Source organism: Chaetodon trifascialis, chromosome 19, assembly GCF_039877785.1.
Source record: "Chaetodon trifascialis isolate fChaTrf1 chromosome 19, fChaTrf1.hap1, whole genome shotgun sequence".
Taxonomy (NCBI): domain Eukaryota; kingdom Metazoa; phylum Chordata; class Actinopteri; order Chaetodontiformes; family Chaetodontidae; genus Chaetodon; species Chaetodon trifascialis.
Genome location: NC_092074.1, coordinates 16,896,723 through 16,921,337, shown reverse-complemented (window position 1 = coordinate 16,921,337; position 24,615 = coordinate 16,896,723). Strand labels below are relative to the sequence as shown.

General features: G+C 41.0%; 2 protein-coding genes across 2 annotated transcripts; both read right to left on the bottom strand.

Annotated features, from left to right (window-relative positions):
* Window positions 1-67: 67 nt before the first annotated feature.
* On the bottom strand, window positions 68-3,494 carry LOC139347795 (protein FAM133). The gene is made up of 7 exons (XM_070987590.1): window positions 3,333-3,494; window positions 2,902-2,974; window positions 1,916-2,077; window positions 1,649-1,710; window positions 1,471-1,560; window positions 1,142-1,231; window positions 68-1,041 (listed from the first exon to the last, which is right to left on the bottom strand). Exons 1-7 carry the CDS (start codon window positions 3,333-3,335, stop codon window positions 991-993), a joined length of 531 nt encoding a protein of 176 aa, XP_070843691.1. The 5' UTR covers window positions 3,336-3,494; the 3' UTR covers window positions 68-990.
* A 1,230-nt stretch (window positions 3,495-4,724) lies between these two features.
* rhag (Rh associated glycoprotein) lies at window positions 4,725-13,490 on the bottom strand. The gene is made up of 10 exons (XM_070987344.1): window positions 13,209-13,490; window positions 9,091-9,274; window positions 8,818-8,968; window positions 8,543-8,690; window positions 8,077-8,243; window positions 7,850-7,987; window positions 7,284-7,402; window positions 7,055-7,128; window positions 6,856-6,929; window positions 4,725-6,330 (listed from the first exon to the last, which is right to left on the bottom strand). Exons 1-10 carry the CDS (start codon window positions 13,384-13,386, stop codon window positions 6,256-6,258), a joined length of 1,308 nt encoding a protein of 435 aa, XP_070843445.1. The 5' UTR covers window positions 13,387-13,490; the 3' UTR covers window positions 4,725-6,255.
* Window positions 13,491-24,615: the final 11,125 nt, after the last annotated feature.

Genomic DNA, 24,615 nt, shown 5'->3' with positions numbered 1-24,615 from the left:
TGGGGGAGTGAATGTAATGAATAGGACATACAGTTATCGTCAAACAACACAGAATCGATTCTCATTATCTTAAACAAAATGTACACATTAGAAACTGTATCAGGGCACGCTGATAACACTGTGGTTTCAATAGCCAGCATTTACTGTGGAAACATGAATGAACTGACATGAATAGCAGGTTAACGGGAACTCCATCAATTTAGTCTGTTTACAAGTTTTGGGATTGAGAGCTGCATATGTGAAAGAAGTTAAATAAAGCCTTTTGTGGCCCAGAAGGGATGTCAGCGTCGACAGGGTCAGGGCTGCAGACCACAAAATAAAAAAAATTAACAAATCTGAAGGTGTGGACTTCAAGAGAAGTGAGTTAATAAGACCTGTATAAGCTGCTCCACATCTCTGCTCGAGGGAGGCTAAAGGCTTGAGGCTACATTAGCCGCGACTAGCACAAGAGACCAGAATCTCCAGCTGAACTGTTGGTGGTTGAGTTGCATTGTGGGTAATGTAAGTGCCTGGTTTGAACAAGGAAGAAAAAATGTGGAATTAAAAACAACATCACTGGTCCAGCTGGGGTTCTCACGTTCAAACCACAAGCAAAGTTAAAAAGCCAGTCACTGGCAATTAACCCACATTTAACGCTCTGACTGAGGCTGTCTAATTACAGTTTTCACCTTCACCTCATCTAATTGGCCACAGATAATTTTGGATGACACTGCTCAACATAAACACTTCTTATACAACAAAGCTAACAGGCTAAGCTGAAGAACCGGCCGCCCCGGCAGCACTACGGACGAATCTCACTCTGTTGCACGAGATGCTGGTCCTTCACTCCATCCGGCTCGGTGCGTCCCCTGTGTATCAATGCCAGCCGTATTCATCATCCCGTTCTCAGAAAAACCTTCATTTTTGTTCTCCTGGAAAGCTGAGTTGTTGTTTCCTGAGTTCTGCTGACGTGTCCGAGCCTGAGCACCACTGCTGGCGTCCACAGTGTCATCACAGGGTAGAGTTCAAGAATTCAAGAAGTTCTGCTCTATTTTTGTCCCGCTGTAAGAAAAAAACGCACATGTGAACCAGGTAAATAATCCTTTCACAAAATATAAAGGCACACTTGGTTGCTTACTTGACACCGAAATAGTGATATTACCTGTTTGTCTGTCTTTGACTTCTTTACTTTCATCTTTATCTTCTTCCCTGAAATCATGCTGTACTTGCCTTTTTTGCGGTCCTTCAAGTACTGAAAGGAAAACAAATGCAAGTTTGACGGGGCTAGAATTCAAAATAAGAAAGTGAAGTTGACTGATAAGATCACAAAAAGGATTTGCAAGTTATCGCTTTCTGTTTGATTTATTTTTACACAGCGTCACAACTTTTTGTGGACTGTAGAAAAATGTGCAAAATGCATTTTTTTTTCTACAGACGTACTTTTGATAAGAAAAGAAATTTTTGCCTCATGGGACTTTAATTGGCAGTTACCTTGGAGATCTGTACAGGTCCCGAGTTTTCTCCTCCTCCTTTTGCTTTCTTGTCTTTTTTACGTTTATGTCTCTTTTCTTTCTTCCCTTTCTGCAAAAATAATTTGGACTTAAACTGAGTGACTTATAAAATACTTGAATTCCTTCAAACTGAAAAAACATGAGATAAAATGCATTACTTTTTTGTGTTGTTTCTCCTTTTTCCTTTTCTTAGTCTGCTTTCTGGATTTACTCCGGGAGTCTAAAAAAAAAACAACACAATGAATCAATTCATGAATATCTGTTCTGTTAAGGTGATAAAAATAGACCTTTATGTGAATTTAAAAAGCACTTTGTAGAGAAAATCATAAAAAGCAATTGAGCACGTAACAATGTGTTAAAAAGGCATTTTATGAGAAATTTAACTGAGCAGAAGAAAGATTCCCAGATGTTAAACATTCACTTACCGCTGCTGCTTGAGCTACTCCGACTGCGGCTGGACGAGCGTGATGAACCTGATGAAGAAGACGACGATGAGGATGAAGATGATGAAGATGACGACGATGAACTGGAAGAGGATGATGAGGAAGATCTACTCCGGCTGCGTTTCCGCTTCCTTTTTTCTCGTCCTGAATAAAGAAGCACAAAGACAAGCCTTCTAATGTAATTGCATAGAATGGGACACTTGGTTTTTATTAAGAGTAAGAAATCAGCACCAGCCATCAGAACTTCTTCTAAACCCAACTGACTAGTAAAATCGTAAAAATGGCTGAAGGGTTTGGAGATGAAATACCACTGTGACCGGATGCAATGATGATATTATTCAGTTCTTTAGGATACTATTAGTTGCAACCCAAGTAGCAACTATTCTCCCTTGGTTCCACTAAATAAATATAAAAACACAACTTTGAAATAAATATGAAATGAATAAAACCCTCACAGGAGAGAAAAGAAACAGTAACACCAATATACAGTCCGTTCACGCATAAATTAGCCAGCAGCACATGCTGTGGACTAGCTTTAAACTAGCTTTTATGGTTATTTTAATGTATTCACATTAAGTAAAGGGGTAAGTAAAAACATTAAGAACAACTAGGGGGATGCAATTAGTGATGACTAAACCAGATAATTATAAATCAAAAATTTCAGTTTGTTTTCATCAGTACAAATACAAGAACAATATAAATTATATTATTCTTGCAATTTCATCAAGAGGCCACCAAAAGGTATTTTTTTGCTCAAGCCTAACATTAGAAGTGACTGATGTCATTTAAGGCTTGAATGTGGCTTACAGTCTAGAACGTTCTGGTGTGCACTCTGAGAGCAGAGATAATGCTTGAAACGGTGGTGACAATGAGAACAACAGCGATAAAACAGTGGATGTGTTTATCCATGAGTCAAATGTTTGATGTGACGGTGAGCTGGCATGTGTCCGCTATACAAGCAGCCTTACCACTGCTCCTTGACCTCCTCCTCTCATCTGTTCTGGAGCTGGTGCTGGACACTCTGGACTCCGCTTTCGTTGACTATGAACAAAGATAAATATTTTTACCATTTGTATTTGTGTGTGGCTGCGTCCTGGATGAGACAGGAAACAGTTTATTAAGATCTAATCCGTGCTCCACGAAGAAAGCTAATAAAGCTGAGAAATTTAAACACGGAAAAGATACACCTAACTTTCATAAACATTAAAGCAAACGCCTTGAATCGTGGCTTTGTTTACAAACTTCTAGCTAAAGACTCAGAAATATGCAGACGCTTGTGTTTACTGTCCTTTATCTGGTGCTTAACGTTACCAGGGCTACGTTATCTAAGCTAAAGCTAAAATGCGCTTTAAGGTGTCAAATAATCTAATGCTAATAAAAGAAGACACTATGTACTCACCATGGCGACAGCAGAATACAGCTAATATACCAGGTCTATACTGTGGCGAAACAACTGCTGAAAACAGGTCAAAATATATATCGTAAATTAGCATTAGCTAAAGACTCTTGAGAGACATTTTGTATCCCATGATGCACCGCTACTACCTATGTTCAATAGAACGGAGAGAAAAGGGCCGGTAGATATCACAGCGCCACCCATTGCCGAATGACGGAGGTAACATACTGCCGCGTTTAAGCAGTAAACACTGCGTTTCTAAACAGGTAAGTTAGTGCTCTAAAGTAAAACACACGAAATTCGTGTAATTTCGGCTTAGCTGCCTATAAGTAACCACAAACTACTGTGGAAGAAGTTGGAGAAGTCTCTTCACTTTCTACAGTATAGTTTTAAGGAATAACGTTAGAGAGGCAGACTATTAACGTTACGCACACCTAGCTAAAATTAAAGCAGTCTAGTACAACAGCACTGCAACAAATAGTAATAGTAAATGTTATTGTGTTCGCAATTAAATCTGCTTGAGGCAGGTGTTATTCAACTCCACGGTAATTTTGGAGGTGTGTTTGTAATGCCAACCCTTATTAAAATGAAGGGGCTGGGTTATGCACCGCAGTGCTTTGAGCTAAAAGCTAACATCAGAATGCTAGTCATGTTCACAGGTAGCTAATGGTTACCATGCCCGCAATCTTAGATTAGTATGTTAGCATGCTACATGTGCTAATTAGTAGAGCATGCTAAGTTTTTGAGGTTGATATTTTATTCTTTAGAAGTCTGATAATGATATATTGACCAATATCAGTTATTAAAATGTGAACGGATAACATGCGGGGCATCTTACAGTTGAAATATAGGTTGCTCTTTCTGGTGAACACTTTTTGTAATGGTGATCTAAATTCACTCAAACATATCTCTCCAGTTATTAGCTTTGCATTTATGCTGATATTGATATATGTGTGATAACCTATCACTGGCTATTATATTGAGCTGTACTAAATGATGCTAAACACAACACACAGCTGACACTTACATGTATGCCATTTGTTTAGCAGGTATTTGCTCATAAACCAAACTACAGGACAAATGTGAAGTTTTTCCTGCTGGTGGTGCTAGAGGAAAGGTCAAGGGAACACCAAAGTTACTGCAGTTCATCCTGACAGGGGTGTGAAAGTCTGCACTAAATTTCATGACAGTCCATCCAATAGTTGGTGAGATATTTCCTTCAAAACCACAAATGTCAAATGTCACAAAAAGTCATTTAACGAGTATTTATAATCTTCCTCTGACTAATCAGGCTAAGTTACAGCCAAATGTAAGGAAGCCACCAGACTGTAATGTTTCCACAAATATCTGAACTCACTGCAAGAGTACTACCACAAAAACACATATAAACACCTGTATTGTACAAAAACATATTTATTATGACAGTATTAGTATATTATACAAGTACGAGCACATGCCCACTGTATAAAAGTACAAAATCTTGATGTTTTTGATTGTTCTGGGCATCACAAATCATTTGACAGACCAAGATATTGTTGATTAACACTGCTGTGTATGTAGTCAGTTTAATCTATCCCTGCAGGCCTATGTTATAATGTTAAACACACCAGACCCCTGTCTGTTAGCACTCCAGCACCGTGCGGCTTTAAGAGATATTGAGAAGTGAGAAATGACTGCTCCTTGATCCCATAATATATGCAGCAGGTTTGTCGCAGGTTTGATGGTTCAAAAGTCAGAATGGAAAAGAATCCAATAGCAACTCACCAATAGAGAAAAGAAGTGGAAAAAACGTAAATTGTAACAAAAAGAAGTTAGTTTATTGTAACATTTGCATCTCATAGAAAAGCCGCACCTTTCTTATTTCTTAGTGTGTAAATCCCTGTTGATTTCTTTTAAGATGTCTGAAAAATATTCAGTACCAGTTGCTTTTTCTTTTTAACCCTGCAGGGCCTTGATAAAACTGACCATGTCAATCCATCTAAAAGCTAAACTGTATGTACATGTAAGAATACACTGGATGTAAATAGAAAACAGACTAAAAAAAGAACTTCTCGCCCTCTGACAGCCGGTCGAATGTTAAATGCTCGGCTCTGAATGCAGTCCACATTGCATTAAAGAAATTGTACAGCTGCCCTCAGATAGATAGAAAATGATAAGCGGAAGATAAGCAACATGAAGGTTCATTAATTACAACATATCATGCGACTATCCCTGCCCGTGTCAGAGCCTCGCTGCTGGCTTCACGCAGTCGGACTCTGACTCCTTGCAGAAGGACTGGGCTCCAGTGAGGTGACGTGAAGCAGCAGATCAAAGAGGGTTTCACTCCTCGCTGTGACCTCCGCCTCAGCAGACATACATATGGAATTATAAAAGAATGTATGAAGAAAAATACATGCTATACTAACATCTTTAAACATGCTTTTTATGCTTTTTTTAGTATAAAAATGAAACAAAGAAAAAAGCTTATGGAGATAGGTGTGTCACTGTCTATCAGCAGTGAAGCTATGGAAGAAGGTAGAAATGATTGATTACATGTAATTGAGAAAATTGATCACAATTTTTGGTATATATAAAAAAAATCCCTGAAAGTCTCTGTTCTTTCAAAATTCTGAAACAGGTTTTTTCTTAGTCTAACTGAGATGAACCAGTTTTTTTTTCTAGAATAAAATCCTGTACATTTTGGATTCTCTGTTGTTTAAACCTTTCACTGCCCTTCCTAATTACAAGTTAAAAATTAAAAAATGCTCCATCGATATCTTCGCTCATGAAACAGTTTCGAAATTGAATAAGCATCGATTTAATCGTGTAGTTTTTTGAAAAGGAAAAAAAATCACATTAATGTAACTCAAAATTGACACCCGCAGACAAAGTGTAGCTGATTAATGATGGTTCTTCATTTCCAGCTCAGTGGACAGTGGGCAGATGTCTAAACCTCTGCTTTGTTCTTTGAGTGATCGGCGTGAGCCAAGCTCTCCTCGTTCTCCTCCTCCTCCTCAGGAACCTGGAAAACACACGATCGAAATTATTTGTCTGTAGCATAATGAAAGAGACCTAAATGAGACACAGGTGTACTTGATATGGACATCAATTATTGGCGTATATGCTGCTGAGTTTACCAGCAGAGGATAAAACACAGATTGTCAGAGATCTCCTTTCTATGAACAGAAGCCTGAAAAGTCTAGATTGTAATATTGAGAACCTTTTTTTTCCAGGATAGCAAAGGCATGACCCACCCCGCTCTGCTTCTGATTGGCTTATCCAGATATCCTAACACAAACCAATCTCACTCTTCATGCCTAACCTAACCAACCAAACCAATGAAGAGAACAAGTACAAGCCAAGAGTACAAGCCAATCAGAGTTGAGTGGTTCATGACTTTGCCATCCTGGGAAAAAAAATTTCTTATATTATAATAATAATATACCAAAGCTGCTATTTTAATAACTTAAAAAAATATTGGGCTACGGCATGTGACGCTCAGCAGTCAGAAACTGGACATAATATTCATGAGGAATGGGATTCTCACCTCCCAGTAAATAGAGTCATCGAAGCAGTTCTGGTCGGGAGGCTGTCCCCATATCGGCAACCTCATTATAAAACCTTGAACAAGAAAATGAATTGTTTGATCAGCCACGTGTCGCCTTTCTTCGTGTCGAATGACTGACAGCTTATGAATTTGACTGTCGTGTGTCGCATTTGTGATCTCATTTTTCATCTCCACCCACCTGTGATAGCACCTCCAAGCAGAGCGAACCCGAGGGATGAACCCAACGCAGCAGCTTGCATCTCAGCTCTACCCCTGAAGAGGAGGAGGAGGAGTGAACACGGGAATGTGAGAATGTAAGACGTCACTGAAGCATAAAAGTACTTCAGAGCTCCAGTACGTGTGTGTACATGTTTATATATTATTTGTATTTGTACAGTGAGATCTGCGGTGAGTAAAATGGCTCTTACTCTTTTTTCCCCAAAGCCACAGCTATAATACCAGCCAGCCCGCCCAGGATGCCAGGCATGCCATGCAGATTGTGGACTCCGCAGGTATCCTGGATTCCCAGGTTAGATGCCAGGATGGGCTACAGAGAAGAAAAAAAAAGACCTCTTGTTGCAGTCAAGGGGAGACTTTTTAAAAGGTGAAACATTTGGATTTCATAAACTGGGCCTGTGCCTTCATGTCACCAACATATATTTCTAATAATCTCTATATACAAGACATTTTTCTAGTCAAGTATCAACTGATTTGCAACTGATGATTATTTTCATTATTGATTAGTCTGCTGATTATTTTCTTGATTAATTGTTTGATGGAAAAAACATCAGCAGAGTGTAGAAAAATCCTATCGCAGCTTCCTGGAGCTGAAAGTGACGTTTTCAGGGGTCTCGTTTTGTCTGTCTGTTTGTCAACAGTCTAAAACCCAAAGAGATTCAATTTACTGTTACAGAAAAGAAAGACAAACCAGGAAATAGTAACATTTGAGAAGTCGAAACAAGGGATTTTTAATTTTTGCTGACTTTGAACTCACACTCAAGTACTTGAAGCCCAGGGTAGAGATGATGCCAGCCACTAATCCAATCAGCATCGCCCCAAATGGCCCGATGTTCATGTCAGCACATGTTCCCACAGCGACTCCACCAGCCAAGGTGGCATTCTGAATGTGCACCTGTAGTGTATGCAAAAACAAGTATACAACCGAATTAGCTTAAAATTCTTCATAGTGTTATTGTGGATATTAAAGGAAAGTTATCTGACCATGTCCAGTTTTCCTCTGTGCTCCACGAGGCTGGAGATAGCGTAGGCAGAGAGCACACAGGCAGCCAGGGAGAGGTAGGTGTTGATCACTGCTGTGAGCTGAGTGAAGCCCGGCTCAGCGATGGCCGAGTTAAAACTGGGCCAGAACATCCACAGGAAGACAGTTCCTGTAGAAGAGAGTGATGAAGACATTTGTATTAATCCGTTTGAAAATCTGCAAGTTAAATACTTGTAGATTTAAGCTTTCATATGCTTTTGTTGAACAGGATTGATGCACAGATGAGGTCACTATTTCTTAATCACTGTACATACTGCAAGGGAGTTTATGTCCACTAGGTGGCACAAGTCATACACATTTAGGAGGCCAGTGATGAGGCAGTGAAGGCAAGTTACAGCCACAAACACAAACACAGAGCTGTATAATCGCTAATACATCACATTAGGTTAAAGCGTGACCGGCTCTTACCAATCATAGCGAACAGGTCTGAGTGATAAACAGATCCTTCATTCTCATGACCATTTCTTAAACCTGGTCGGTAAAGTATCCGAGCCACTGCCAGGCCAAAGTAGGCTCCAAAAGCATGGATGATCATGGATGCTCCAACATCATTAGCCTGTGAAAGAAAAGGTGATGCAGGCCCATAACAGTACATGTTTTTGTTTGTTTTTTTAAAGTGCAATCACAGTGAATGCTCATGGAGTTAAACACATGCAGCTGTTGTGTGTTTGTTGTGTGCTTACTTCGAAGAAAGTGACCACGATATGTTCATTGAGGGAAAAGATGGTAATCTCCAGTATGGTCATGATGAGGAGCTGCAGAGGGCTGGTTTTACCCAGGACGGCCCCGAACGAGATCAGGACTGTAGCTGTGCTGAAGTCTGCGTTGATTATTCTGCAGGATATGTAGGAAAACAGAAATTATAGGACGATCAGGAGAGGAGGCGACCAGCGATAAAGTTGATGTGTGTTTAACTGCACACTGATAACCAACTTGTGCAGAAAAGACATTCGTACTTGAAAATGTTGATTTTGATCACGCCATCATCCATGTGCCAGACGCCCTGCATGAAGAGGCCCCACTGCAGGCCGAAGGCAGCCAGGAGCAAGTTGACGCCCACGCTGCTGAACCCATATCTCTTCAGGAAGGTCATCAGGAACCCGAAGCCGATGAAGATCATGACGTGGACATCCTGAAACACTGGAGCAATGAGGAGGGAGGTCAGTTCTGCTGCTGCTTCAATGACAGGGCCTTGCTTTATTGGGAGAGTTTAGCCTCAGCTAAATGTGGACATGAAATTGAATCAGATTAAACACTTTATGGTGCTCTGCCTTCAATTAGAACTGAGCTCTTTGCTACGACGTTTCTGTTCATGGTGGTATTCTTTTGACTTTGTAGTTGAAATGATTTATGAAGCAGCTCCTTGACTTCACACGAGTCATTTCCACAGGGGCCATAGTGTCAGCCGTGACCTGTTAGCTGTTAAAGCAATTCAATCACACTATGAATGGGATTCCAGGAAAAAGATGCTGCTCCCTTTGAGTCGGTGGCTTTGTGCTGTTTCTATTAAGTGCTTATGATCTTAATAAGTTTAAACTTATGAGCCTTGGGGGAGGGGACGTTAAGCACACCTTTGTTAGTCCCAACTGAAATTCCTTGGGGGGCTTTATTGACATAAGGCGGTATTACAGAGTACAAGAAGAAAACATTTTTACAAGAAGTTACCAACCCATGCCTGCTTTCCTCAAGACCCCCTTCATGATCAGAGAGAAACCAGAGGGATTAAAACAAGAGCAGATATGCAGGGTAAGAATTGGTAAATAACATATAAATCAATTATCTAGTCACATAAAGAAGATTGCAACCAACTGAATACCCCTCGCCTCACCCTCTATGGTGGCTCTAAAGTGCTCTCTGGAGCCAGTGTTTGGTTTGTCCGTTCTGGGCTACTGTAGGAAAATGGTGGAAGAGGACCAGCTCCTTCTGTAGATATAAAGAGCTCATTCTAAGTTAATGACAACACAATGATTCTTATTTTCAGGTGTTTTTACACCAAAGAAAACATACTTCTGAATATTATATCCCATTTCAGCCAATAGATCCCCCTAAATTCTACACCTTAATGTGGAGATGCTCTATAAATCAGGGTTCATGCCAGTTAATTTTGGGGGAGGTTTGGGTATAACTGGGCACTCCCCCCATAAATCATCATCATCATGACGGGAAGTGGGACTCCTGTTTCCTGAAGGCCTTTAAGCTTGATATGATGAGCCCCTCATCTGGAAAACGCATCTGGGTGGAGGTGTGCACAGACTGAGAAACAATGTGCTTCATTTCCTCCATCTGTAATGAGCATGAATGTAGCCATTATTGTCTAGACAGGACACTCTTATTTTGGTCTTTGAAAAGGCAGACATGTACTGCTGCTCTGCAGTCATAAAGGAGCATTGACATTTTGCTGATGAGAGTTAGATAAGATCTGCACCACTCTGATGTTTAAAGCTACCGTCAACAGATGGTTAGCGTAGCTGAAGATTACAAACAGCTAACTTTGCCTGACTGAAGGTAAAAAAAGAAGTGCTAACATGCTGTATATGCACATTAACATGTTTTATCCCATTTTGATTAATTCCTGGAGTTTTGTAGTCACCATGAGGTTGCCAAGAAACCAGCAGGGACTACATGAACTGCCAAGTAACTTGCACAACATGTCGTTTTTACACTTCAGTTTTTGTACAGATTAAGCAAATGAGACATAAAGTCTTAATTAGTGAGCTTTCAAGGTTGTGGAGAACAGATTTTGTCAGCCAAGGGCAGAGCCAGGGTGGTGTTTTCCCCCTGATTCCAGTCTTTGCTAAGCTAACCAGCTGCTGGCTTTAGCTTTACTGTAAAGATAAAGCACACATGCTTGAAGCACATGCAGCTTGAGAAATTGAGTAATGGGGGAGATTGAAGTCATCCACACCTGTTTTCACAAATAATATCAGCACATTTTCAACATGTCCTTTGGTAAACAATTGTTTCAGATTCAGTTTAAGTACACAGATTTACTTAGTCTGTATGACTTTTGTGAAATTTGTGTTGATGGTCATCTTGAAAAATCCCGACATGTCTTTATAATGCTGCATCACGTGCGGTGAGCATTTTCCACACCGAGCCCTGATATCAGCAGCGAGTCCAGGTGTAAATATCTGATTTGGCTCACGTGGAGCTGTTTTTGTCGAAAACCCGTTGGCCCCTCAGCTTGCACTTTGACCCCGCTCCCATTCACAGCAGAGTGATTCAGACCTGCTTTCCTTGTAGTAGGGGCTTCTTGTGAGCGCTAGTTTGAGGATGGGGAGGAGGTAAAGTTGGAAAGCTGCCACAGTGACTGGCACCACGCCCAGATGTTAGGTAATCTTCAGGAGAACTGGATGGGCCAAGACACGAGAGGGAATCCCCTCAGGACCTGCTGCCGTGCAGGAGTGATGCAACCAGTGCAAGAAGATAAATTATTACTATTATATTGTAATTTTTTTAAATGCTGGAGCAGCAAACGTCCTTTGATGTTTTCATCCTGAAAATCAACTCCTCATTAAGAAAAATTACTTTTCAAGAGTCTTAGGCTATGCAGACTTTCTTCATACCATGCAGCCAGAATTTGTTTCTGTCACTGACATAATTTTAGAATGGAACTGATTTCCTCCATGATGATAAAGCTGTGATAACTTTTGCTCTGCCCGGTCCACATTTCTCTGCTTATTTGTCTTCCTTTGAACCTATAATGACAGATGTCTGGCATGCGTTGGATAGCAGTTGTCTCGGCATGCAACCGCAAGACCTCACATTATGCAATCGTATTTTAAATGGTCATGGCTCATAGAGCTCATTCAGCATGAAAAAAACACTTAACTGAGCCTGCTGTGCTAAAGGCTAGATTGATGTATTTGCAGATATCTCCCTCAACATCTCATAATGGCAATTTTTTGACTGTGGGCACATGTAGGTGAATCTCTCTTTTGTGGGGAAAACCATATCAGATGCAAGTTATTATTCCAAGCAGAGTATTTTTATGTCTTAACACATGTCTGGAGAAGCTCTTTACATTTGAACAGATAAAAAATGATAAGAAGAAACCAAAAGGATGACAAATTCTGAAGTTGACTATACTTTTAGAGAGTGTTTCTGACAAAAAACATCCTGTCTGAAGTGGAAGACATGCTCAGCCTCAATGCAGACCATTGAGCTAATCTCACAGGGCCACACCTGCCCCACCCAGTCATGATCAGACGTTCATACAGTAACGTGTAAACGGCGGTTTATAGTTGCAGTTTTCTTCATGCAGATAAGTGGTCCAGATGCAAAGACAGCCCTCACCTGTTAACTCTGCTGCATGCTCACCAAGTACCAAACAAAATCACTTTACAATGATGCCTGCACAAAATTCAGACTTCATTTCTCTCTGCTCCATCTACCATTGCCCTTTAGTCTTTTTGTTATTCATGTGTGCGAGACATGAATTGAAATCACATGTGACCTCCACTGTCTGAGACCTGACACTGTTCGCTGCAGGATCCTCTCGACTCCTCAGCTGCATGTGTATGAATAGACTTTGTGACGGGTGAGAATGCGACCCCGTGACTCCTCTTATTGCATTCAGCAGACCTGCTCTGGAAACAGCCTCTGAATTCTTCTATTTCTGCTCACAAGTAATTAGAAAATTAGGCCCCTTTAAATGGATTTCACATTATTCCAATGAAGAAAGGCGACTTTTTTCAGTTCCCTTGACACTTAAGAGTTCAAGACCAGAGAACCAAAGCTTGGATTTATGGAAGACTTGTTGATTTATTTCTTTTTAAAATGGACATAACTTTAATTTCAGCATTTTGCCAAACACCTCTAAATCATATTTTGCCATGTCCTACTGTGTCAGCAGTTAGGTGTCAAATAGCTTTGATTGATATTTGAAGGGTGAATTTTCACCAGTTAACAAGAATATTAACCTCAAAGCTGCAGCAAAGGTAATGTGTCAAAAGAATTTGATAAAAATGTCATAATCCATCATTTTTAACTGTTTCAATAATAGTCTAGTGACCAAACATTGAGGCATCCAGTAGCAGAGCATCCCTCAGCGAGCAGCCACAGGTTGACTTACTGGGGTAGAGCTCCATGGGCGCCGCTGCATGTTCAGTGTCATTGGAGTGCGGGTTGTGCCCGTGACCTTTCCCGTCATCATAGGCTGCAAAGCAAGCAAACAGGATGATGGTAATAATCTCCAAAGTCAAGGCCACGATGGGGAACTTCAGCCTCATGTTGGTGGCGTACGCAGGCATCCTGAATCCAACTCTGGTTATCTCTCACAGACTGACACACACAAACTCACTAACGCTGCCTGTCTGTCCCTCCTTATCTGTCTTTTTTAGGGGTTGTGCCGTGTGAAGGGAGGGAAGAAAGTGGTGTCTGGTTTTAAACTGATGCAGGTTTCATGGTGACCAATGACAGGGCAGAAGACTGGGGCCTGGGCGGTTAACACCCCCCTCGTGCACTTTGCTCACGGGGATGGGTTTCCTCTCTGGATGTCGGAGGGGACAAAGCAAAACACAAACATAATGACATTCAGCCAGTGAGCGGACATTGAAGAAATACTTAATGACTGCTCCTTCCCACTCATTTTTCACTGTCAGAGTCATGTTTGTTGACTTAAATGTTCGGACTGATGCATTTCTTTCATGTCTTACATGAGAGGAAGACAATTCTTTGGAAATTAAAACTAAGAAAGAAATGTTTCTGCAAAGAGATGCTGCTGTTTAGAACTGCTGTTTACTCAAGAAAATATAAGGTAGCTTTCATACAATTATCAGGTTCCTCTTTTTTATCCCCTCTGCTGAACACTGTTCCTCTTTCTTAGTGCACATGAGCTTCGATGCCGTTCCCTTTATATTAAACGATTGTGCAGTTTTTTCGCTGATGCATCTGACAACAACTAGACAACCCTAGACAACGACAACAACCAAAGCAATCACATGGCAAGATCCAAATATCTATAAATATAATAAATATGTTTATCAGCAATTATAACTCCTCCTGTGGGCACTCATCCATGGAGGCTGGTGTACAAACAGATAATGAATGATAAAGTTAGAACTGTAGACAAATACTGTACATTGATAAATATTTAAAAATGTCCAGATCATTTTGCACATATATATTATAGTGTGTTATAAATCATTTGTTGGACTTATTAATTCAACTTTGTCTAACCTGACAGTGCGAAGGAGTAGCATGCTGTAGATATGGTGGCATGCAAAGGTTTGGGTACTCTTGGTCTGTGAATAGCTAAGCGAGTGAAAAAAAAACCTGATTTTGAAAGGTCATGAAGTTAATGACCCATTTCTTTAATGTTTAAAACAAGATTTCTTTTTCATTTCCATCGGTCACAGTTTCAAAATAACAAAAAAGGAAACGGATATGGAGCAAAGGTTTGGACACCTTGCGTGATCAGTCCAACTTTGGCAAGTATCACAGCTTGTAAAGGCTTTGTGTAAACAGCCCATGGGATTGCCCATTTTTCTTGCAAAAGGCTTCTTGTTGTTTGAGATTCTTGGGCTGTCTTGCATGCACTGCTCTTTTGAGGTCTGTGTTAAGGTCAGGGGACTCTGAGGGCCATGGCAAAACCTTCATCTTGTGCCTCTTGAGGTAGTCCATTGTGGATTTTGAGGTGTGTTTAGGATCATTATCCTGTTGTAGAAACCACCCTCTTTCATTTTTTTTTCATAGGCGGTGTGATGTTTGCTTCCAGACTTGATATTTAATTGAATCCATTCTTCCCTCTACCAGTGAAACGTTCCCGTACCACTGGCTGCAACACAAACCCAAAGCATGATTGATCCACCCCCATGCTTGACAGTTGAAGAGGTGTCCTTTTCATGAAACTCTGCACCCTTTTTTCTCCAAACATGCCTTTGTTCATAGCAGCCAAAAAGTTCTATTTTAAATTCATCAATGCACAGGACTTCTTCCCAAAATGCATCAGGCTTGTTTAGATGTTCCTTTTCAAATTTCTGATGCAGAGTTTTGAGGTGAGGATGCAGGAAAAGTTTTTCTTCTGATGACTTTTCATGAAGATCGGATCAGTGAGGTGCTGCTGCACAGTAGAACAGTGCGCCACCACTGCAGAGTCTGCTCAATCTTCCTGAAGGTCTTTTGCAGTCACATGGGGGGCTTGATTTGACTTTCTAGCAATCCTACGAGCACTTCTCTCTGCAAGCTTTCAGACCTCACCTTGACCGCCACTGTTCCTGTTAACTGCCATTTCTTAATTACATTGCAATTAGTGTCTTCCACTCACTTCAATATACAGTAGTAACAAAGTAGTAACAGCATGAAGGAATGTAACTGTGATACATACAAACAAACAAAAGGTATGCAGGTATACAGTGTATACCAGGATCAATATGAAAAGAAACCAGTGAATAGGATGTGCAGCAGAATGTCTCTGCCTATGTTCTACACAGCCTGAGGATCAAGCATGCATATAACATTACAGTGTTATAAGAAGACAGTAGTAAAGTCTCTCAAAATTCAATACAATCATTGAATGTTGAAGGAAAGTGTAAATACAACAAGCAGTGAGGCTCAGTGGCAGCAAATCTGCCCAAGAGAGGCTTTTTCCTTGTTGAATACATTTTAAATAAATGAATTAAAAAATATTGCTTTGACAAATGCTGCACATTGTCTTTCTGCCCATGACCCACTCATGACCCCCTACAGACAGTGCTAATAAAAGTGATCAGGTTACTTCATAGTTCAAGTCCTTTACGATCAACTGTTACATACAGTGCATGCCTGTGCTTCCTTTCCCACTGGAAACCATCCAAGCTGACTCCTCTGATTGGCCTGCAGGTTCTGATCAACTAAGTAGCTCCCACAGTAAGTGTGGTGATAATCCGAGGTCCTCTCACCAAATTACCTCAGGCCAGAGGTCCTTCATTATGGGCCAAGAGCTTTATGAATGAGCAGAGTAGTTAATCACTGCCAGCAACACATCTCTGTTTGTCTTGGAGCTGAGTGCAGCAAGGGTTTTCCCAGACCCTTTGGGAAATTACTTCCAAATGTTGACAGATATCAGAAAGTTTGCAGCACTGCCCGAACTAATCCACTGGCACTGACTCATTATTCCATCATTTTGCACTACTGTTAGTTTTACTCTAGTATTTGGCACACAGTGGAGGCTTTTTCAGTGGGTGGAGCCATGCTTTTTTTTTTTTTTTTTTTTTACAGACAAGTGAGCTAACTGGCAAACTTGAACAGCACGGGAGGATTTGTGGTCCAACTGCCACAGTCATTCATTCATGACGGTCACAGACACTCCCTCATTTTAGCTTTCTCCTCTTTTAGCTCTTGTGTCTTTTCTTGATTTTCAGTCTCTGGACTGCAAAACAAACCGTGGCTGTTTGACTCTGCCCAAATTATTTTTGCCTCCAGAGAAACTTTGACCCTGAGAAATGTTTTTATAATGATGAAACTCCAATCTGCAATTATTTAACCTATTATTATGTCCATAGGTTTCCAGAGGATCAACTTTTCTCCACTCAGCTGTAATTTGTCAGCATTTTGACAGCAAGCATGAGAACTGTTTGCACAGTCAGGACTGTTCAGTAACAGTCAACGCTCTGAGTCTCAAATTTCACAGTATCCCAGAGGTACCAGTGCTCTGAGGTTGTTGTTTTTGTCAACATTTCTTCTCTAACCTTGAATGCACACAATTTAGTGTCTTGAATCCAAGAGACGGATGGTGGCAACATGCTATAATCCCCTGACTGTCACTAGTAAGCAAGATTTTCTGCAGAGATGGAAAAGAAGTTACGGAGAGTACACCCATTTGCTTTCTTTCCCACAATAAGATGAGGAGATTGACAAGACTCCTGTGTGTAGCTTAGCATAAAGACTGAAAGCAGGAGAAATGTGCTACCCTGGCTCAGTCCAAAGGTAAAATGTACTGCCAGTAGCTGCTCAAACACTCTCTTAATAACAAATATCTCCTTGTTTAAGGTGTACACAAACAAAAATGGAGGGAGCTAGCTTATTAGCCATGCTGCTGTTTACACCTTTATTTAACCTCCCAGTCAGAGTATAAACTGTTCCATAAAAGAGGCATTTACACACAGTTATGCAGCAGAAGTTGATGGTACAAATGCATTTTTTTTAAAGATTCTTATTTTCCTGTTAGCGACCAAGAAATGCTAGCAATTAATACGTGTTAAATGGCAGTTAGTAAGTTAGCTAGCTTCGAAAGCTTTCCCCCCTTTTTAATGACTCTTTACTGAATGGCAAATGAATGGCACTATCCTGAGAAAAAATGCTGGGAAAAGTATTTGGCAGAGAAAAAGAAGAACAGGTCTATTAGCACTAGCATATTTCTGCCTTTCCAGAGTAGTCAGTGGTTAGCTACAACCCACTACAGTTATTGAGGAGATGCTTGCTTTGTTTGGCTTTTTGTTTGCTTCCTTGTTGGTGCTGTGCACACAGGAAAGTAGATGTGGTTAAGGCAACTGGAGATCCAGTGATGTAATGAGTCAAATTCTGGCTCAGTTTCCATTTTGTAATAAGCTCTGTCAGTGTCACAGGGAATAATTTGGCACTTTCGTCAAACTGTTACTGCTGCTGGAAGTACATGCATGTGTTGGCTTGTTTAGGCTCTCAGAATTGGAAAAAACAACAAAACAGAGAAAAAAAAACTGCTCAGTTAAGCAGCTAATTCCTTTATCAGCTCGAATCCCTTTTAATCTAGCCTCCCTGTGAACTTCACATTCCAGGAAAACCATTAAGTGATTTATCTCCACTCATTCACAACCACACCGTAAAGAGCAGATTTGTGGAAAATAAACAAGCCATCAGGCCTAAATGTGCTCCATCCTTTGTCTCTGACCTCCACGTGCCGTTATGCAACGTATATGACTACACAGACCTCTGTGCTGCTTTGAAACCAGACTGACTGTACAGTTGATCCTGTGTTCACTTGGTCTCGTTGTAATGGCAAGACGACTCTGTGAGTGTGAGGGATCAAAGAGGGAAGGAGCTGGATGATAGATGACTACTTTAGTTCGCTTCGGTTGTCTGTGTCAGGGCATTCCTGGACAGGCCCTAGCCGATCACATGTAAAGGTCAAACTGAGGTTCGGAGATTCATCGCCTCACATGTAATTCCAATAATTGCTTTTTGGTGAAACTGGAAAACATTGACTATTATCTGAGCAAGAAAAGCAGGTACAGATTTGTGTAAAAGTCTGTTTTTCTGTTGGAAAGAGTTTAATTTATTTATTGAAAAGCACCTGAAAGTTGCCATCAATTTAATCATTTTTCTCACTTAGTGTTTTTACTCTTGTGTGGGGGGGCACCACCTTGCAGCTGATTTGTTTGTATGGACATTCCTCTGAGTGATTTGTTCAGCTCTTTCTCACGCAAAGGTCAGCTCCACATGCATCGTTGTTAGGTGCCCCAAACTGAAGTGTTGTCTTATCGCTTGTAATGAGGACCAGTACGTCCTTCGGAGGATTCCTCCTTTCACACTGCACGATGCAGACCTCTGCACTCGTCTGAAGCTACGTACATGCCTCTTGTTGGATACTCAGGGGATCAACACCACATTCCTCAGTTTGGAGGATTCCTCCATATGGAGATATGTATGTGGCTGATTGGAAACAGGCCAGTTGGTGTGATAGACAAAACCCAGGTCCCTTCTCCTCATTAATCAGAACTGTACAGCAGTTTTGTCGGGTGAGGTAACTAAGTAACATCGCATTCAGCTCTCTGCGTAAATGTGCGTGAGCTCTGCAGAGCTCTGCATGAGCAATATCTTTTCTAGTCCAGCCGGATTTATGAGGCCTGATAAACAAATGGAGGAGAATTCCTCCAGTGAAGGTTGACCTTGCCTCGCAGTGAGGCCGTGGAGATACTTTGAAGTCCTCCGTGAAGCCAGTGCATCCATTGGGGAATTTTTGTTGTACCGTTTTTTTCTTTCTGTCTGTTGCAAGTTCAGAGCAATGCTGCAGTTTTGTCGTGCCTGTAGAGCTCAGAATGCCAGAAGCTGGAAGTTAAAAATACTGCATGTATGATTAAGACGTACCATGTATCTGCAGAAGTAACCAGGGTCTGTGGAGGTGTAGGTGTGAGTTTGCAGGCAAATTGGTTAGACAAACTAACTAAATATCCACTGATGGTCAAATATTTAATGTTTTAAAGCTTTTGGCAATAAGAGAACTGCGCTAATATAACTTCGAGGATCATATGGCCGAATACACCAATATGTGCAGGACCAACCATGTTACACTTTCAACTATGTAATTTAACACCTTAGCACTGTCGGGTGTTTAAAGCTGCTTTCTGAGAGACTTTTGTACAGTTTCATTTTCACAGCACGCTCACCAGGCTCATGGTTATTACCACTTAAAAGTTCACGTCCATTGGGAACCCCCAGTAATCAAGCACCAACATTGTGTCGTCCTAACACATTTTCTGGCGTTATCAAATGTTTAACAGTGACAAGAGTGTGGAAATAGTTGGAAACATTGTGGTATGCAATGTAGAAATTAAACCTGTAACAATGCAGGAACATACATTAAATGAGACTTTTTCATGAATCTGTTCCTCCAGTGCATGCTGGGAAGGTACCAGACACGCCTACCTCATGTAGCTGCAGTCACATGATCACCACTTAGACAGTCATATCAGTGCTGATCATGGCTTCAGCTAGATTCTCATGTAGACTTTATTTTTCAAATTAAGAGTGCACTTTTGTTCAGGACAGTTTCATACAGGATTAACAAATAAATCCAAATTAGCAGGATCATTTTGGCCTATGATGGACAGGTCTTTGATCAATGACTTTTCTCAGAGACAGAAACATAATCATGTTTTGAACACGAGTTGTCTGCCTGTCACCACAGAGGTCCGAGAGCAGATGGAGGTTCAGTGTCTTACTCAAGGACACTTTGGCAGGTGTGAACCTGTCAGCTCTCCCTGGGATCAAACAGACATTCTAGTTATGGCAGCTATGAAACAGCATCTGTCCCCATTGTCATGAGTCATGGTGTCTTATAGATTGTACAGTAAATACCCTTCTACTCCAGCATTTCACCTGTGAAGTGAGCAAGGAATTTCTTGGAAAATGAATACATATGTTGGTATTAGATATGCATGCGGTTGTCTTCACATGTGTGGTGCATATTTCAAATGTCCAGCTGTAGAAGTCTCGTCTTCTTTGAACTAGCAGGTGTTGAAAGTCTGTTGGAGACAAATGTAAAGTGTTCATATTCCCAAATAACTTGTGCTGCTTAGTTTCTACGAAAAGGTTGTTTGACTCAAGTCTTTTTTTGTTGTTGTTGCTTTTTTTGCCTTACACGTCTTTATTGCTTAAGCATTTTCTAATGTGACAGCAGGAGCAGGGTCAGTATGCTTGGGTCAAAGAAGTAGCCGACTTCAGACGCCCAGTGGGTGACTGAAGTTGAAGCTGAAGATGAGAGGCAGGGCGATGAGGAGAAAGGATCGTATTATTTCAGAAGAGACCAGAAGACCCACGCTAAAGGAAATGCATGAGTTGTGTGCAGTAGGGATGCTTATCTTCTTTGAATTTTTTTACTTACTCTGAAAATTCTGTGCAAAATGAGTTATCAGATCTGTCAGTGGGATGATCTTTTGCCACCTATTTACAAAGAGAAATATCATGTGAGGCAGTTGCTGTCATTCAGTTGCTGTTTTGTAATATTTATTGAACTGTGTCTCATTGACATTTTCACATTTTAAAGAACAAAACAAGTTAAAAGCTTTGATTTTGCTATTCTTAGTTTTTCATACAGCACTTAAACCAATTTCTTTCTAAGGGTGGCTGAAGGGGAAAAGCCAAAGCTTGACTAAAATCAAAAGGGTTTGCCCACCTTGGTGCAAAAATCTTTAAATTTGATTATGAGATATCTTGTGCAAATGTGGCATCTTAGAAGGAAAGAAGAAAAGAAATGTGAATGGTTAGTTTCATGTCAGTCTGCTGTTAGATTTTGATATTACCTGATATTTAATAATGATGCTAGAAGAAGCATGAATGGAGGGGAATCTTGACTTGGGATCACCAAAATGATTAGGGTTCATCAAACGTGATAAAGAGCCTAAATGGCAATTTTATTTCATAGCCATCAGTTCACTTGAAATACTGAACAAATCAGAGTGTGGGTGGGGATTCAGAGGTCTGGTAAAAGAGTAGCAATCATCCTCTCAGGACCATGAATATTAATGTATTAGAAATCTGGCCATTGCTTGTTGAGAAATCTCTGAACCAAAGTGACAATATTTGCCTTCCTCACATTTAATCCCCAACACCTCTGATGTATCATGGTGGTGTGAACTGGAAAGCAGAGGATGATAGCACATAAACACTCCTCCTTTGCATCCCCGGGCTGCAGCCTCACCCCACCCCCCTGAACGTACCCCACCCCTCGTTTCCTGTGGCTGGGGCTGAGGGGAACAGTTGCACACCCTGATAAGCTCGCTCGGAGGGAAGCCTGTGCAGGCGGCTAATCAGCATGTTAGATGCTAGCAATCAAGAACAATCGCACGCTCTCATCGTGTTTATGTTGCGGTGGCCCTTTATGCTATTTAAGTGAAGGGCAATTACATCTCATAGCGTTTGACATCACAGGGTTACGAGAGCACATATCTGATAGGTTTCAGGTGAGATGGAAAGGAGTTATGGCAACAAGTAGAGGCCACAATAGAGCCCTTTAAGCCTTGAATGAATTGTCAGACAAGGTTCAGTAAGAGAAATACCTTTCTGTCAGTCAAACATCGCATCTTCATTACATGAGCATTCCCTCATGCACCTGTGTACTTAAAAGGCTTTGCAGTCCACTGCAGATGCTGATAGGCAGCGCCGCTTGAGGACGACTGAGAGCGAATGAATGCTTAACAGGTGTGTGTGGAGGGTTAAACGGCGTGCCTATCGTGTTACTGTGGGATGTGCAGCAGGCATCAGTCAAAGCTGAGTGCAGACAGAGGAGCGTGAGTACAGTACGAACGCTGTGGGACCAAAACCACATGTGCAAAACGTGATACAGAGAAATTGCAGTTATGCGTTTTTTCCGTGACAGCAGGCCGATGTACAGTAACTGAACCTCTGAACCCTGTTCGTGCTTTCAAGGGGATCTGGTTGTTACTAGTTTAAATCCTGGGTTAAGCTTTCAGCAGAATGGTTTGCTTGTAAGTGTGGAAATATAATGAATTCAGTTAAAAATGCGCCTCATTTTGGGTGCTCATAAAAGATTTAGAGACATTAGATTCACTGAAGGTTTCCTGTGCATCTTTGGCTCCATGAAGACCTATTATGTCTACGAATACATTACAACCCATGCTCGCTGTTTACAGCTACAGTATGCCATCTGTTTGGGGAGGGGGAGGGGTCAGTTTGGTTACTTAGCAGCGTCGTGGGACTCCTTCTATTTGCTCAAGCACACAGATAAATCTTTGCTTTACTTTCTAGTTTCCTCAATTACAAAGATAACACGGGCATGTTGTAGTCCCAGGCCGCTGCAAGTACGAAATGAATGATAGTGCTCTGTGAAATTGTAATTCTGACATTTGTTCTGGTGGAGAAAGAGGCAGAAAGAGCTCGAATTGATCGCGTAATGTCACTGCAAAGCCGTATTTTCCTTCTCCGTGTTGCATGTCGAGCTTGTATGCATTGCAGAGTAATAGCATGAGTGGAGATGCGTTAAAGCGTCACACCGCTGCTTTTCTTTGCTTTTAACTTTGTCCTTGCACTTTTAAATCCACCCTGTCTGTAAGGAATTGCTATTATTTTTGGATGGAGGCCTTTGATAGCCAGTGCTGTAGCTTCCCCTGTAGTACATCCTGATGTCACACTGCCTGTCAACACGGAGCCTCTCTGCAGTGATGTTGTAATTGCTTTATCTAGCGCAGGCTTCTTTAAATGACGCCTAATTGAGGGCCCTTCGCCACACCCTTTCCTCATGCGGCTCCACGAGGTAATCAACCTGCCACGTTATCACCACATCTTAATAAAAACTAAAATGATTGGGCCACAACCCAGGACTTCCCATAGAAATAGGAAAACAAGGCGGGGGGAGGTAAAAAAGAAAACCAAAAACAACATCCTGACTCAAATGACATGAGGAGTGGGCTCTCACTGCACAGGATGTAGGGAGATTGGTGGACGGAGGCATGTCAGAGAAGAAGAAAAGGGAGGAAAAAGAAAATGACTTGTCACGCAAACGACACAGCAGACCACACAGCTGGGAGGAGCTTTGTGTATATGATGTAATTAATGAGTCCTGTTAAACGTAAGTATTTAAACATTTACATACTGAAAAATCGGCCCGGCATCCAGTAGAAATAAACAACAGTCATGCAAGTTTCAGCTGAAAGAAAATCCCTCTTGAAAGTGTTGATTTAAAGCGATTTACTGATGATATCAAAGAATTTCCAGCAGCCACATGAAGCAGAACATGTGTTGAATGGTGTCTCTTGTATGATGATCCAGCTGTTTAAATGTTTCTCCACATGTTAGTCATTGTAGGAAGCATGTTAATTACATAAGGGCTACACAGTACACAGTCCATTTACTGTACATGGGAGACCATCAGTTTGTTCTTGACACTTTTCTCGTGACACCTAAAGCCAAATCAGTGCTAGAAACACCATCAATTTGGAAAGACATGGTTAACTTCAAATGTAACAGGCTGTGTTTGGGTTGTATAAACAGCTTGATGTGATAATATTTGCAGTTTTCTAAGAAGGTATGTGTTTGTATATGTGTGTGTGCATGCAGTGTTGGTTTAAGTTCACTTTCAAGGTCACAGGGAGACATATTGAATCTCGTACATTGGCACTTTAATCGGAATATTTTATCAAAGATGCACCAGAACTGGCCAGAAGCTGCAAGAGACAGAAATTCTGCAGTAATTTGGGTGAACCAGCCCTTTTAAATCACATCCATTCATCCAGAACAATGAAGATACTTCACACGCCTGCTGTAAGATAAGTAGTAACAGCTGGAGTTGGTTAAGACAGACCCATAATTTAGACTATTATCATGACTCTCCATAACAGCTTGTTCATCGAGCTCCGTGCTCCCTGTTGTTTGTGACTGTAAAGCATTCGGTGGTGAGCAGAAACCGTTTGATTGTGCAACAATGTACATAATTCTCGGCTGTGAATCTCACTCCAGCTCAGTCGTTTATATCCCCTATGAAGGTTTGGCCAGTCACAGTGACTATATATCGTCTCCCTCAGCCAGATGCAGAGGTAGAAAATAATACAAAACATATGAGGAATTTATAGGTGCAAAAGCATTTTCTCATTTGGATCTGATGGTAACTGTGATAAGATGCTTGTTAGAATAATAAAGTAGTGACAAATAAATCTGCGAAATCTGTCACTTTTAATGCTGTAGCTCCATGTAGCTTGCATAACAACATCTGCATCATCATACAATGCAATGTGGGATTTAGCGACAATTAAAAACAAACTGTGACAATGTGCAGCATATACTTTAAAAAG